This window comes from Neovison vison, chromosome 12, assembly GCF_020171115.1.
Source record: "Neovison vison isolate M4711 chromosome 12, ASM_NN_V1, whole genome shotgun sequence".
Classification (NCBI taxonomy): domain Eukaryota; kingdom Metazoa; phylum Chordata; class Mammalia; order Carnivora; family Mustelidae; genus Neogale; species Neogale vison.
This window is the reverse complement of record NC_058102.1, coordinates 133055988-133067879: the sequence shown is the minus strand read 5'-3', so window position 1 is coordinate 133067879 and position 11892 is coordinate 133055988. Positions and strand designations below refer to the sequence as shown.

Genomic DNA, 11892 nt, shown 5'->3' with positions numbered 1-11892 from the left:
GTCTGGAAAAGTCCTTGCCTGCCCAAGCCTCCTCCCCCTTCGTGCGGCTTGCGCGTCTCACATTTTCCATTTAAAACTGCCAAACGTGTCATGCTCCTGATCAGCTCCTCCTGGGGTTCCTGAGACCAGGCTCCTGTCACTGTCCCTCCGCAGCAATTTTGCCTGTAGAAACCCTCTTTTGCCTTGGAGTGTGTTAACCCCGTCTTTTCCTTTCCAGTGTTCTCAGTCTGACTTCAGGCCACTCTCCTCTCCTTCCACCTGGCCCCTCTGCCTCTGTCTGGTCTGCCCCCGGGCTCGGTTACACAGCTGTGCTGCTGGGCCGCATGTGGGGCTCCTGCTTTTTTTTGCCTCTCGCTTCGTCCCCGTGGAGCACTGAAGCTCCTGGGGCATTATTTGCCAGCGCCAGGGAGACAGCTTGGACATTCTACATCTCCTCCGCATCCCTGACACACAGTAGGTCAGGATTTGCATCTCCAATCTGGTCTTTAGGGTGAGAAAACGTATGCACCAAGGAAAAGAAAGACCGTATTGTATTAAACTCTCTATTTCCATGTACTTAAAAAAAAAATAGAACAGGAGGGCGCTGGCAGAGCTGTAGGAACAGCCAGACATTGGGAGATGTTTGGGCCACACCTCTAACATGAAAGAGGGGTCCAGGAGCAGCAATGGCGTTTTGGTTATGGGCTCACTGTCAGGACAAAATACAGAGTTTAGGGTCCATGAGTATTAGGCAGTCCCTCTTTGATCTAACTCATGATGAGATCCATCCCTCCATCCCTCTAACCCTTCCTCCCAGCACGGACCCTGATGCAGGGCTCGATCTCACCATGCTGAGATCAAGACCTGAGCTGAGATCAAGAGTTGGATGCGTAACTGTCTGTGCCACCCAGGTGCCCCTAATGATATTTCTGCCACGATTTTATATGCTACTGACTATTCTGGCAATGCATATTAACTTATAATATGCATTTTAGAGGTCATCTAGTTAAAATCCTTCACTTTACATAAGAAAAAATAAAGGTGCCCACGCACAAAGTGATTTATGGAAGGTTGAACACCTAGGCAGAAAGCAAGATCTGGAATTGGCATTTCCAGGAGCTGCTCGCTGTGGTCTCCCTCCAGAACACTGATTATTAATGTTCCACACACAACCCATGAGAAGCCCTAAAGCCATCTGCCTCCTTCTAGAAACGGCTGAAACATGGCCTACTCATGGCACAGATATTCTCCAACAGGGAATCTTTTTTGTGGGTTTTCTCTATGGCCTCATTGTCATGGTGTAACACGTAGAGTTTCGTCTTCATTGCACATACGTCTGAGTATGGCTATGCCTAATTTTGAAACCTAGTGAGCTCTACTCAAAATTTGGGGCAGAAAAAGCATAGACTTCAGAGGATTTATAAAACTTTTTTTTCTTTGGCTCTAATGAAAGATCTCAGATATGGAAATTTGCATTTTCAAATGCCAACATTTTAGTTAGCTGGTCTCTTTACTATACAAGATTTCTGTCATATCTTACATTATTTCTTATGACACATTGTTATAAAAAAATTATGGCTATTTGAATAGCAAGACCCTTGAGGCATTATAAAAGAGGTTTGCAGTTTCATAAAAACAGATGAAATAGAATATCAGTTACTCATGAGCTGTAGGTTTACTTCAGTTACTGTGTGGTTCCCTGAGATTTCTACTAGTAAATCTATTTACATACCTGTTTTGAAAAGATGGCCAAATCACATGCTTCTTTCTCTAAAACTGCTTTCGGGTCTTTGTCATTCTTTGTCCTGAAATTACAGGATTTCTCATGTTTTGTGGGACAGGAATACAGATCGTGAGTATTTCTTGCTACTTCGGTCGGTGTCGCAACAATCTTTTGATTTTTAAGAGAAGACGTCCTGTCCTTCCTTACTTGCTGCCTTCTCTTGTAGCCCCGGAATTTGCTCTGAATGAACACGGCTGCTCTATCTTCTTCCTGCACTTGGACTGTTGCTTCAGACTGTCTCTCTTGGGCCATCCCCAGTCTCAGATGGCTGCATGTTGGTGCTTTCTGGGTGACCACTGATGTCTTCTTTTCCTTTTCCTTGCTATCTGCGTTTGGGTGGACCGACTTTTGGCTAAGACTAGGTTCCAACGTTTTTTTAAAAGAAGGCTGCTTTGTCTCATTTTCCACTGACCAAAGTCGTGGGGAGCTTGGCCTTTCTGATAGGGCCTTCCTTTCTAGATATATTGCTTTGGATTCTTCAAAATTCCTTTCCTCTGCATACCTCTGGTAATAATTCTGGATCACAGAGTCCTCCTTCTCCACTCTCCTTATCTTACTGTTCTCTTCTGGGTCTCTCATGCACTTCTTTTTGGGGTGTCCTTCTGCCCAAGAGTCTCCGACCAGCTGTGGTTCTCGCTTAGCCTCTTCCCCAAACATGTTATTCATTTTGTTCTCAGTTTGATATTTTCTGTTGTTATTTTCAATGGCCCAAGTGCCTTCCTCTTCAGCTTTGAAAGTAGAAGTCTTCACTACAGATGTACTTCCCTTATGGGTTGGAGCTGGAATGATTATTTCATTAGTAGAGACTGCATTTTCTGTCTGTTTCTTCGCAGAAGATTCCCTGGGAGAAACAGATTGCATCTGAGTACAGGATACTGAACTGGAAATTATTCACCGCTTCTGGCAATAGCTACACACTACCATGGTGTTGGGACAACAGTCCAAGGGGGCAAAACAAGCTCAAAGTAAGAACTTCTCAAGTCACATTAATCAAGTCCTTCCTAAACGTTCTCTCTGGCAGCAGAAGTTGGTGGTCGCTTAGATTAATGATAAAACCAGTTTCAACTTCCGGTGAGAAATATCCTCACGTATTTTCACCCGAGGCATCAAAATTCTAGGAATTTAATCACTTCAAGATGTGTCTTTTTCAAAAGGAAGTACCTACAGGGAGGAGAAGTTGTGGAAAATGTGCCTAAACTTGAAACTAGCAAGCCAGGTGTGTTCACTAGGCTGACGTGCTGTATAAGTGTGAAGTCTGCTGATCACAGGAAGTATCGTACAAAATTAAGGGAAGCAATGTTCCCGCTACAGTTCATGATCATGTAATATGCTGACCAAAAGTGCACAGCTGTTACTTTACCAATATTCTTCCAAAATGATTTTCCCTTACCTTGAAGATAACATCTTCTCTACAGCCTTTTTTTTTTTTTTAAGCCACATTTTTTTTTTTTCTTTTCTTTTGGTGAGGACAAAACCCTCACAAGGGCAATATGGCCATAAAAAGTGTGCTAAGGTACAGTGAAAAAGTCATAACCTGATATGCTACTTGGGGGAGTTTTGCCAAAAACTTTTCAATTTTAGCTCAGGAAAGCCATGGAAGAATTTTGGTCTTTTGCAGTCTGTTTGTACATAAGGACCTGTCTTAAAGCTGAACTTGGAAAAAGTTACCGGAACTCAAACTTCCTAATCCCATTGGCTACTTCCTAGGCCTATGATAGCATCTTTAGGTTTTTGTGGGAGGCACAGTAGAGTCTCTATTACTCTGCCAGGGACAGAGAACTAGGTGGGGTACCAAGAACCCATCATTTCAATGAGTGGCTACGCTAGTATTTTGAATACTATGAATACTTCGAATACTATGCTAATATTTTGAATACCTTCAAAATACCCCCAGAGAATGCTTATATTAGTCAGAATACAAGTAATGAGAAAAAGATAAGCAAACTATATCACAAAGCTATAGTAATCAAAACAATGTGGTACTGGCCTAAAAACAGACTCATAGAACAGAATAGAGAGCCCAAAGTAAACACGTGTAAGCATTTATGGTCAATTAATTTATGACAAAGGAGCTAAGAATGTACAATGAAGGTAGAATGGTCTATTCAATAAATGGTGTTGGGAAATTAGCCACATGCAAAATAATGAAACTGGACTCCTGTCTTACACTACTATAAAAACTAACTCAAAATGGATTAAAGACTTGAACATAAGACCTGAAATCCTATAACTCCTAGAAGAAAATGTAGGCGGTAAGTTCCTTAACTCTGGTCTTGGTAATGGTTTTGTTTGTTTGTTTGTTTGTTTTTTTGGATTTGATGCCAAAAGCAAAGGCAACAAAAATAAAAAAGAACAAGTGGGACTACATAAAATGAAAAAGCTAAAAACAAACAAACAAACAAAAAACCCCAGAACAAACAAACAAAATAAAAAAAAAAAAAAAGAAAAAGCTTCTGTGCACCACAGGAAGCTATCAATAAAATGAAAAGGTGACTTACTGAATGGGAGAAAATATGTGAAACTCATATATCTGATAAAGGGTTAATATCCAAAATATATAAAGAACTCGTGCAACTCAATAGCAAAAAAATAACCTGATTTAAAAATGGGTAGAGGATCTGAGCAGATGTTATTCAAAGAAGATATGAAAATGGCCAACAGGTACATGAAAAGGGGCTCAACATTACTAATAACCCAGAAAAATACAAATCAAAATCTTGATGAGATGTCACCTCACACCTGTGAGAATGGCTATTATCACAAAACACAAGAGAAAACACGTATTGGTGAAAATGTGAAGAAAAGAGAGTGCTTATGCAATGAGAATGCTGTATGTCAGTGGGAATGTACATTGGGGCCATTACAGAAAACAATATGGAGATTCCTCAAAAAAACTAAATAGCAATACCAGCAATCCGACTTCTGGCACTATATCCAAAGGAAACAAACAATGATCTCAAAGAGATCTCTGCACTTCCATGTTCACTGCAGTATTTCTCTCAAAAACCAAGAGCTGGAAATAACCCAAGTGTCCATTAATGGATGAATGGATGAAGAAGTTATGGTATATGTATACAATGGAGTATTATTCAGCTACGAGAAAGAAGGAAATCCCGTCTTTCTTGATAACATGGATGAAATAAACCAGACAGGGAAGAAAAATACTGCATGGTATCTCTTATGTGTGGAATCTGAAAAACAAACAAACAAACAAACAAAAAAACACAAAAAAAGAAACAGAGTTTTGGCTATGAAAGGGTTAAGTGGGGGAAATAGGGAGAGATTGGTAAAAGGATAGAGCCTTCCAGCTATTTGATGAGTAGGAGTAATCACTGTTCAGTAGAACTGAATTTTGCTAAGGGAGTACAACTGAAATGTTCTCACCAAAAAAGCATCAAAGAGAACTATGTAAGGTGATGGATGCAGTAATGAATTAAATGGGGAAATCCTGCCACAGTGTATATGTATATGAAATCATCATGATGCACACTTTAAATATAATTTTATATGTAAATAATTTATAATTTTATTTGTAAACCATACATTTTCTATGTAAATACCTCAGTGGAGTGGAAATTTTTAAAAAGATGAACTAGTTCTTGGGATCTAGCGTACAGCGTGGTGGCTCTTGATGATACTGTATAATGGACTTGAAAGTTGCTAAGGGAGGTGTTCTTACCACACACAGTTGTAATTACTGAGGTGAGGGAAATGTTAACTAACTTCACCGTGGAAATTATTTTACAGTATATACATGCATCAAATCATCATGTTGTACACCTTAAACTGACCCAATGTTACATGCCAATTCAATCCCAGTAAATTCGGAAAAAAAAAAAAAAAAAGACAAGGGGCCTGGGATTGGGGCTGGAATGACCTCTATCTCTTATAGAGAGATACAACTTAGGCATCTTTTGATCAATTCAAGTTTTATCAATGAGGCAAAATCTACATATTTATATTCCTTCCCCTTAATCCCTACCGAGACCCTCCACGTCCCTACTGTACCCTTTGCATATCTTTACAGTAGAGTTAACCTGTGTTTCTAGAATCATGCATTTATTGGTTATATTTCTTTCCCATGACTCTGTGAGCAACTTTTAGGACCAGGGTTTTGTCTTAATTATCTATGTGTCCCCACAGCTTAGCATAAAGCCTTCTGTATGAATGAATTCAGGTGGATCTACTAATACGCACTTAGAAATATGATATGGAGGTTCAAGAGAAGAAAGGGCCAAGGGCCATGTATTGAAGATTGGATTACGTTTTATGAATTAATGGCATATCGGATATTTAGGCCATGGGAATGAATGAGAGAGCCCAGAGATGATGATATTTAGATGTGAAGGAGGATTTAAATATGGGGAGAAGAGGAGGAATGAGCAAAGGGTACTTAGAATTAGGAGCAGAAATGTAGAGAGAAGTCTGGCAGAAGCCTAGGAAGAGAAAAGCTGTGGAAGGAAAGGGCGGTCATCAGTGAGAAATGCCAGTGAACTTCCCAATAGGACGAAGAACACAAGAGCGGCCACTGGGTGTTCACTGACATTTAATGGTTCAGTATTCAGACCTGATTAGGTGCAAGAAAGACTGTGAACTTTATATTGACTTCACAGATTTGGAAAAAATGTACAGTGTAAAAATGGCATAAGAATGAACATCATTATACCTTTTATTTTCAAAGTTTTTCTTGTAGTCAAATTCCTGACCATAGGTTTGAATGGTTGTTACCGCTGTGTTTTTCATGTTAACATTTTCTTTCCTTTGTTTCCTGACTAGATGTCCTCTTGCAGCTGAAACACATAAGGTGGGGAGCAGTGCTGATTAGAATAAAGACAAAGACACATTACTTAAGTAATAGAAACACTTTGTTTTTTTGACCATCAGTGTCAAAGAGGAAAATTAAAGACTCCAAATAGAACATGTTCATTGAAAATACTGTTCATTAAAAAGTCTTGTTCATTAACTAGATTCTTCTAGATGACAAGCTATAGTAAGAAAATAACTAAGGCACCTTTTGTATTAAGGAGAGTCTGGGGATGAAACTGAAATGAAAGAGATTGGCTAAGCTGATGAGAAAGACAAAATGTATTCATTTGCTTAAAATCTGCTGATAACTACTTTGGCTATTTATGGGAGAAAGTCCCTATCTAAGTGTGATGTTTTGGACTTTTTGGGAAATTATCCTTGGAGCCAGATACATTTCAGAATTCAGATTTAAGCTTTTTTATTTTATAAAGGTAATTCCAAGCAAATAATATACATTCTGTAACGTTCCCCATGCCAGCGAAGCATTCCATAATCAAAACCATGATTATTTCTCCGGGAAAACTGTATTTTACCACGGGCGATGAATAAAGGGCTATAAATATTAGGTCATGTTTCACTGCTAGATGAGGTATGATAAACCTTTTCTTTAGTGTTTTACAAATTTTGGAATTGAGGATAAAGAATTTGATCCCAAATTATAGGGATTTGCATTTTGATGTTTCAGCGAGAAGTTAAGGGCTTTAAAATCCCCAAAGACATGAACCATTACGAACGGACAGACCTGCGACTAGAACATGAATCTTTCAAATGTTAGTCAACGATTCTGCCCACCATGTCCGTGTTCTCCAGAAGGCAGGCTGCAAATCCATGGTGGATTAGAGAATTGATTTAGTGGGCCCAACCTTGTGTCTAAAAATGAAGTGAAATAAACCATAATAGAAAACATCAGAGTGCCTCTCTTGTAGTAGGAGTGTGTATCAAGCTGCAGAATAAAATACGTTTTTACTATGGAAAAACCGTATTTTTTTTTTAAATTTTTACTATGGAAGTCCAATATTTACTGTATGAAACCATGCCAGGCTCTAAGGTTTGTTTCTCCTAGGAAAAATGGAAAGTGAAATCTAAAGCCCACTGAAACATTTTAATAAAAACGTGTGAAGTAAGATTATAAATATTATTTCCCTAGAGTTAACAGAAAGAAATGGATGACCTTTAACAAAATGAGATTTAATCAAGTGGTCAAAAATCAGGGCAAGTGTAACCTTTGGAATAAAGTAGGAAAAATATTATTGTCCAAGGGATGTAATAATATGATTCTTGTAATTTGTAATTAATTCGATCACTTGTTGTATCTTGCACAATAGGTCAACTGTGTTTCACTGATGCCTGACAGTAAATTGAAAAACTGAATTATTTTATCTAAAACAAAGCCTTCAAATATTAAAAGTGCCCATCACTAAAACAATCTGATTTAGATGTGGCATAGAGAAAATATCAACATGACAGAGTCTGGAATGAAACACAAAAGCTATGTAAAAATGGAGGTTTGCATATATGATTAGATTTTATGTCCATCCCCCGATGTAACATTATGTTTTGTTACATCGGGAGATCACCTAAGTGATTACCTGACTGTATTACTATAGCACTCTCTTTCCTCTTCTCCTGTATTTTTTGGTATCTTCTTGAATCCAAGAATCCTCTGACACAGGCTTGAATCAAAATAAGCTTGTCAATGGCTTCCTTTCGCATTAAATTTAACTGTTCCACATGGTAATATTTCAGGAATACCTTAGAAGAATTAAAATAAAATACAAATAAAACCGATGACACACAAATGTGAACATGTCATTTGCTATGCTTTGCAGAACAGACTGTATTCTGACTCTTTTTAGATTTTGGACATCACTACCTTTCACTTCTTTGGCCTGGATTTTGCTATAACGTTATAGATTTCTATTCTTTAACCCATTGAGCCACCCAGGTGCCCCGCGTTATGGATTTCTATTCTTGAAGGAAACATCTGTTGGAGAAGGAATACTGTCTAGCAATTGTACGGTTATTTGCAATTGGTTTTGTGGAATGGGCTAGTAAGTGTGGAGGGTGTTCAGCTTTTGACTGAAGTTTTAGCATCATATATTTGGAGCAAAGCTAATTTTTGCATTTCTTAAAAACTATATTTCCCAAAGTTAAAAAATCTTACAAACCTAGTTGCAAGATAGAGGACACTTACAGGTATAGTGATTCACCCGTCAAACCTTTATTGAGACCTGCTGTTATGTACTCATCTGCTGGGGATACAGAGGTGAATAAGGCAGGGGTGCGGTCCCTCAGGGGCTCACAAGGGGAATAAGGCAGATCGATGGCCCCAATTAATAACATTCTCACCAGACCAGTGGCCACCATCGAGAAAGGAGGGCTGACTTTTCAATCACTGTATAACCAAAATGAATCAGGGAAATAAACTCATTTAAGCGTTTTCTTCCTCCTCCAGGAAATACGAAGATTTTTTTTTCTTTTAATATATTTACTAATAAAAGTTACCTAAAAGGAAGTTGATGGAACACACTAAGAGAGTTACTTCAATTCAAAAGTAAGCTGAGTCATGAGAACTGGAAACACGGAAAGTTAGTTCCATTACTTGAAAGCTCGGCATCACAGGAAAACAGTCTAGCATTATAGGTTCTGATGGAATCCAGTTTTAATTTCTATGGGACTCTACGTGTTAATATATTTAGTCCATTCTACTGTTGATAATTGACTTAAAAGTCAATCTGTTTATAAAGGTCATCCTTTTATTTCTTCATTTATTTTGCACAGCGTTAGAAATGTTTCTGTATTGAATACTTTTATCCGTCTTAATGAGTTGGAAAAGGTGAAGTGGAAAAAAAACAAATAGCTTTAAAATGCTACTTAAATACCAAGCAGAACTGGAACTGCAAAGGGCCTCTTTACAAGTTAGAACTCTGTTTGGAAGTCAGGCATGTGTTTCAGACCATAAATCGTGAGATTTCAGCCTGATGAAATTCATCACTGTGATCATCTCAAAGAAAATGGTGTAAATAGGGGAGCCTGTGTGGCTCACGGGGTTAAAGCCTCTGCCTTTGGCTCAGGTCATGATCCCAGCGTCCTAGGATCGAGCCCCGCATCAGGCTCTCTGCTCCGTGGGGAGCCTGCTTCCTCCTCTCTCTCTGCCTACTTGTGATCTCTGTCAAATAAAAAAATAAAATCTTTAAAAAAAAAAAAAAGAAAATGGTGTAAATAAAACACGCATCTTTTTGGTGCTCAGGATCTCTCCTTACTCATTACTGAAGGAAATATGGATTACTGGATACGTAGGGCATTCAGCCAAAGAGAAATATTTTTTAAATACCTTAAATTGTTACGGGAGTGACTTACGTGAATATTGTGAAAATTCTCTTTGGCATCTTCCACCCCAAGATAACAACTCATGTGGAAGTATGTTTCACTCTCTGTAGGTCTGTGGTAGGGCTGACCCTGGTTATTCTAAGAGCGCTCAGTCTCTGAGTACTTCCTCTCTTAAGACTGGCTCTTTTCTCCACTGGCCCCCAGTGATACATTTAGTGTAGCCCTGAGACCTGGTACCCTCTTTATTTCCTTACCTCCCCATTTTATCATGCTGGAGGGTATCTGAAAAGCCATCCTTTCCCCAAGACACAACCTGTCTTACTTCCATATTCAAAATTTATTATTTTTTTTTTACTCCATTCTTGAAGGGATTAAGTATATTAAGATCTCTCAGGTCTCAAGTTCAATACATAAACACACCGATCTCCAAATACATATGGCAAGTTTACTAACAATGTGAATAGTTTGCTCCAGATAAATTTCAAGTTTACAGCAGATGCAGATTTGAGAATTAGGAAGAAAAAAATTAGGTAATTATAATTCAGATCATTATGATTCTCTGCAGAATATATTCTGTATCTATATTATATGATATTAATATATATTAATGTATTCTGAATATTTACTGACTATATTTGGTGGTAATAAAATAAAATGTGTCAGTATGTTTTTAGTACTATCTGAAATGAAGAATTTTCTTTGATAAATTTTTTTTGTTTTTTGATAAATTTTCAAGAGAAACTTTTCTTGGATTTCTTAAAAGAAACTTTTATAACAACAAAGTGTTTCATTTTGCTGAAGAAAACCTTTATAGATTTATAAATCCTATCTATACTCCCTATTTTAAGCTAGAGATTTGGTAACACAAAAAAGCCATAAGATTTTCAAGCACTGTATAATGTTAGAATGCTCAGTAAAGCCAGCACAATCGTTAATTGTTTTCTTCTTAAAAATTACATGAAAACATTACTTTTGTTTTTCCAAGAGCCCAATTATCCAGACCAGCTTTTTTCAAAATGGCGGCGCAGGAGTCGGGACTCACTGGGGGCTCTTCGTTCCATTTGTAGCAGAGAACATGGTACCTTCAAGTGGAAGAAAGGGCTGGTTAGTATTTCACAAAGTTTCCACACCTCAGTAGCCTGGTGGACACTCGACAACTCTGTGCAGGGAAGGAAGAGACTCCCAGACTTAATGCAGGGGATCCTGCTGGCATTCTCAGAATTCACAAGTAGACTGACAAAAATTCAGACCAGTCTGTTTGTGTACATTTGAGGACTGTTTTCTCAGCTTAGTGATTACTTTTCAACACTTACCACTGAAATCCCCCCCACAAAAACCCCATCACTAAAAAAAAAAAAAAAAAATTAGTTGAGTATTTTTAAATAGATTTTTATCATTTATTTGACAGAGAGAGAGAAAGAGAGCGAGCACAAGCAGGGGGAGTGGCAGGCAGAGGGAGAGGGAGAAGCAGACTCCCTGCTGAGCAGGGAGCCTGATGTGGGACTCGATCCCGGGACTCTGAGACAATGACCTGGGCTGAAAGCAGACCCTTAACTGACTGACCCTCCAAACCTACTTGAGTATTTTTAGAAAAGCAAACTTTTCCTGGGTACAAAAAGCAGAAGGATGGCAGTGGCAAGAAGCAGAGGGAAAGATTTTATTATTTTTTATTTTTTTTACCTTCACAAAAATGTTGGAAGCTGATCTTAAAATTGGATGAAGGGCTTAATTCTCTGCAAACCTCCCGCCACTGTATATATGCCTTTGATCACTGTATTTCCTTGAGTTACACTATGTCTCTCCCTGGACATTTTCTCTATTGGTTTAATACATATAGTTGAGGAAAGGAAGGAAGTAAGGGCTTAATGTTGGAGAGAACTGAAATAGGCCCTAAGGTTTTTAAACTGACCAGGTGAATGAAAGGAAGCAAATCTGGTTTACCCTGGTCAACAATCTTGTGCAAAAAAGTCTGCTTTCTACAGTTTTTAACACTT

At 38.3% G+C, this 11892-nt stretch overlaps 1 protein-coding gene across 1 annotated transcript in view; it reads right to left on the bottom strand.

The window, feature by feature from the left end:
* Nucleotides 1–11892, bottom strand: part of MYO3A (myosin IIIA) — a 218340-nt gene that overhangs the window by 35784 nt on the left and 170664 nt on the right. The window contains exons 25-28 of the mRNA XM_044227979.1: nucleotides 10869–10980; nucleotides 8158–8320; nucleotides 6429–6552; nucleotides 1712–2603 (exon numbers count right to left, since the gene is read on the bottom strand). Of these exons, the coding sequence (XP_044083914.1) occupies nucleotides 1712–2603; nucleotides 6429–6552; nucleotides 8158–8320; nucleotides 10869–10980 (1291 nt within the window). The remainder of the gene's footprint in view (nucleotides 1–1711; nucleotides 2604–6428; nucleotides 6553–8157; nucleotides 8321–10868; nucleotides 10981–11892) is intronic.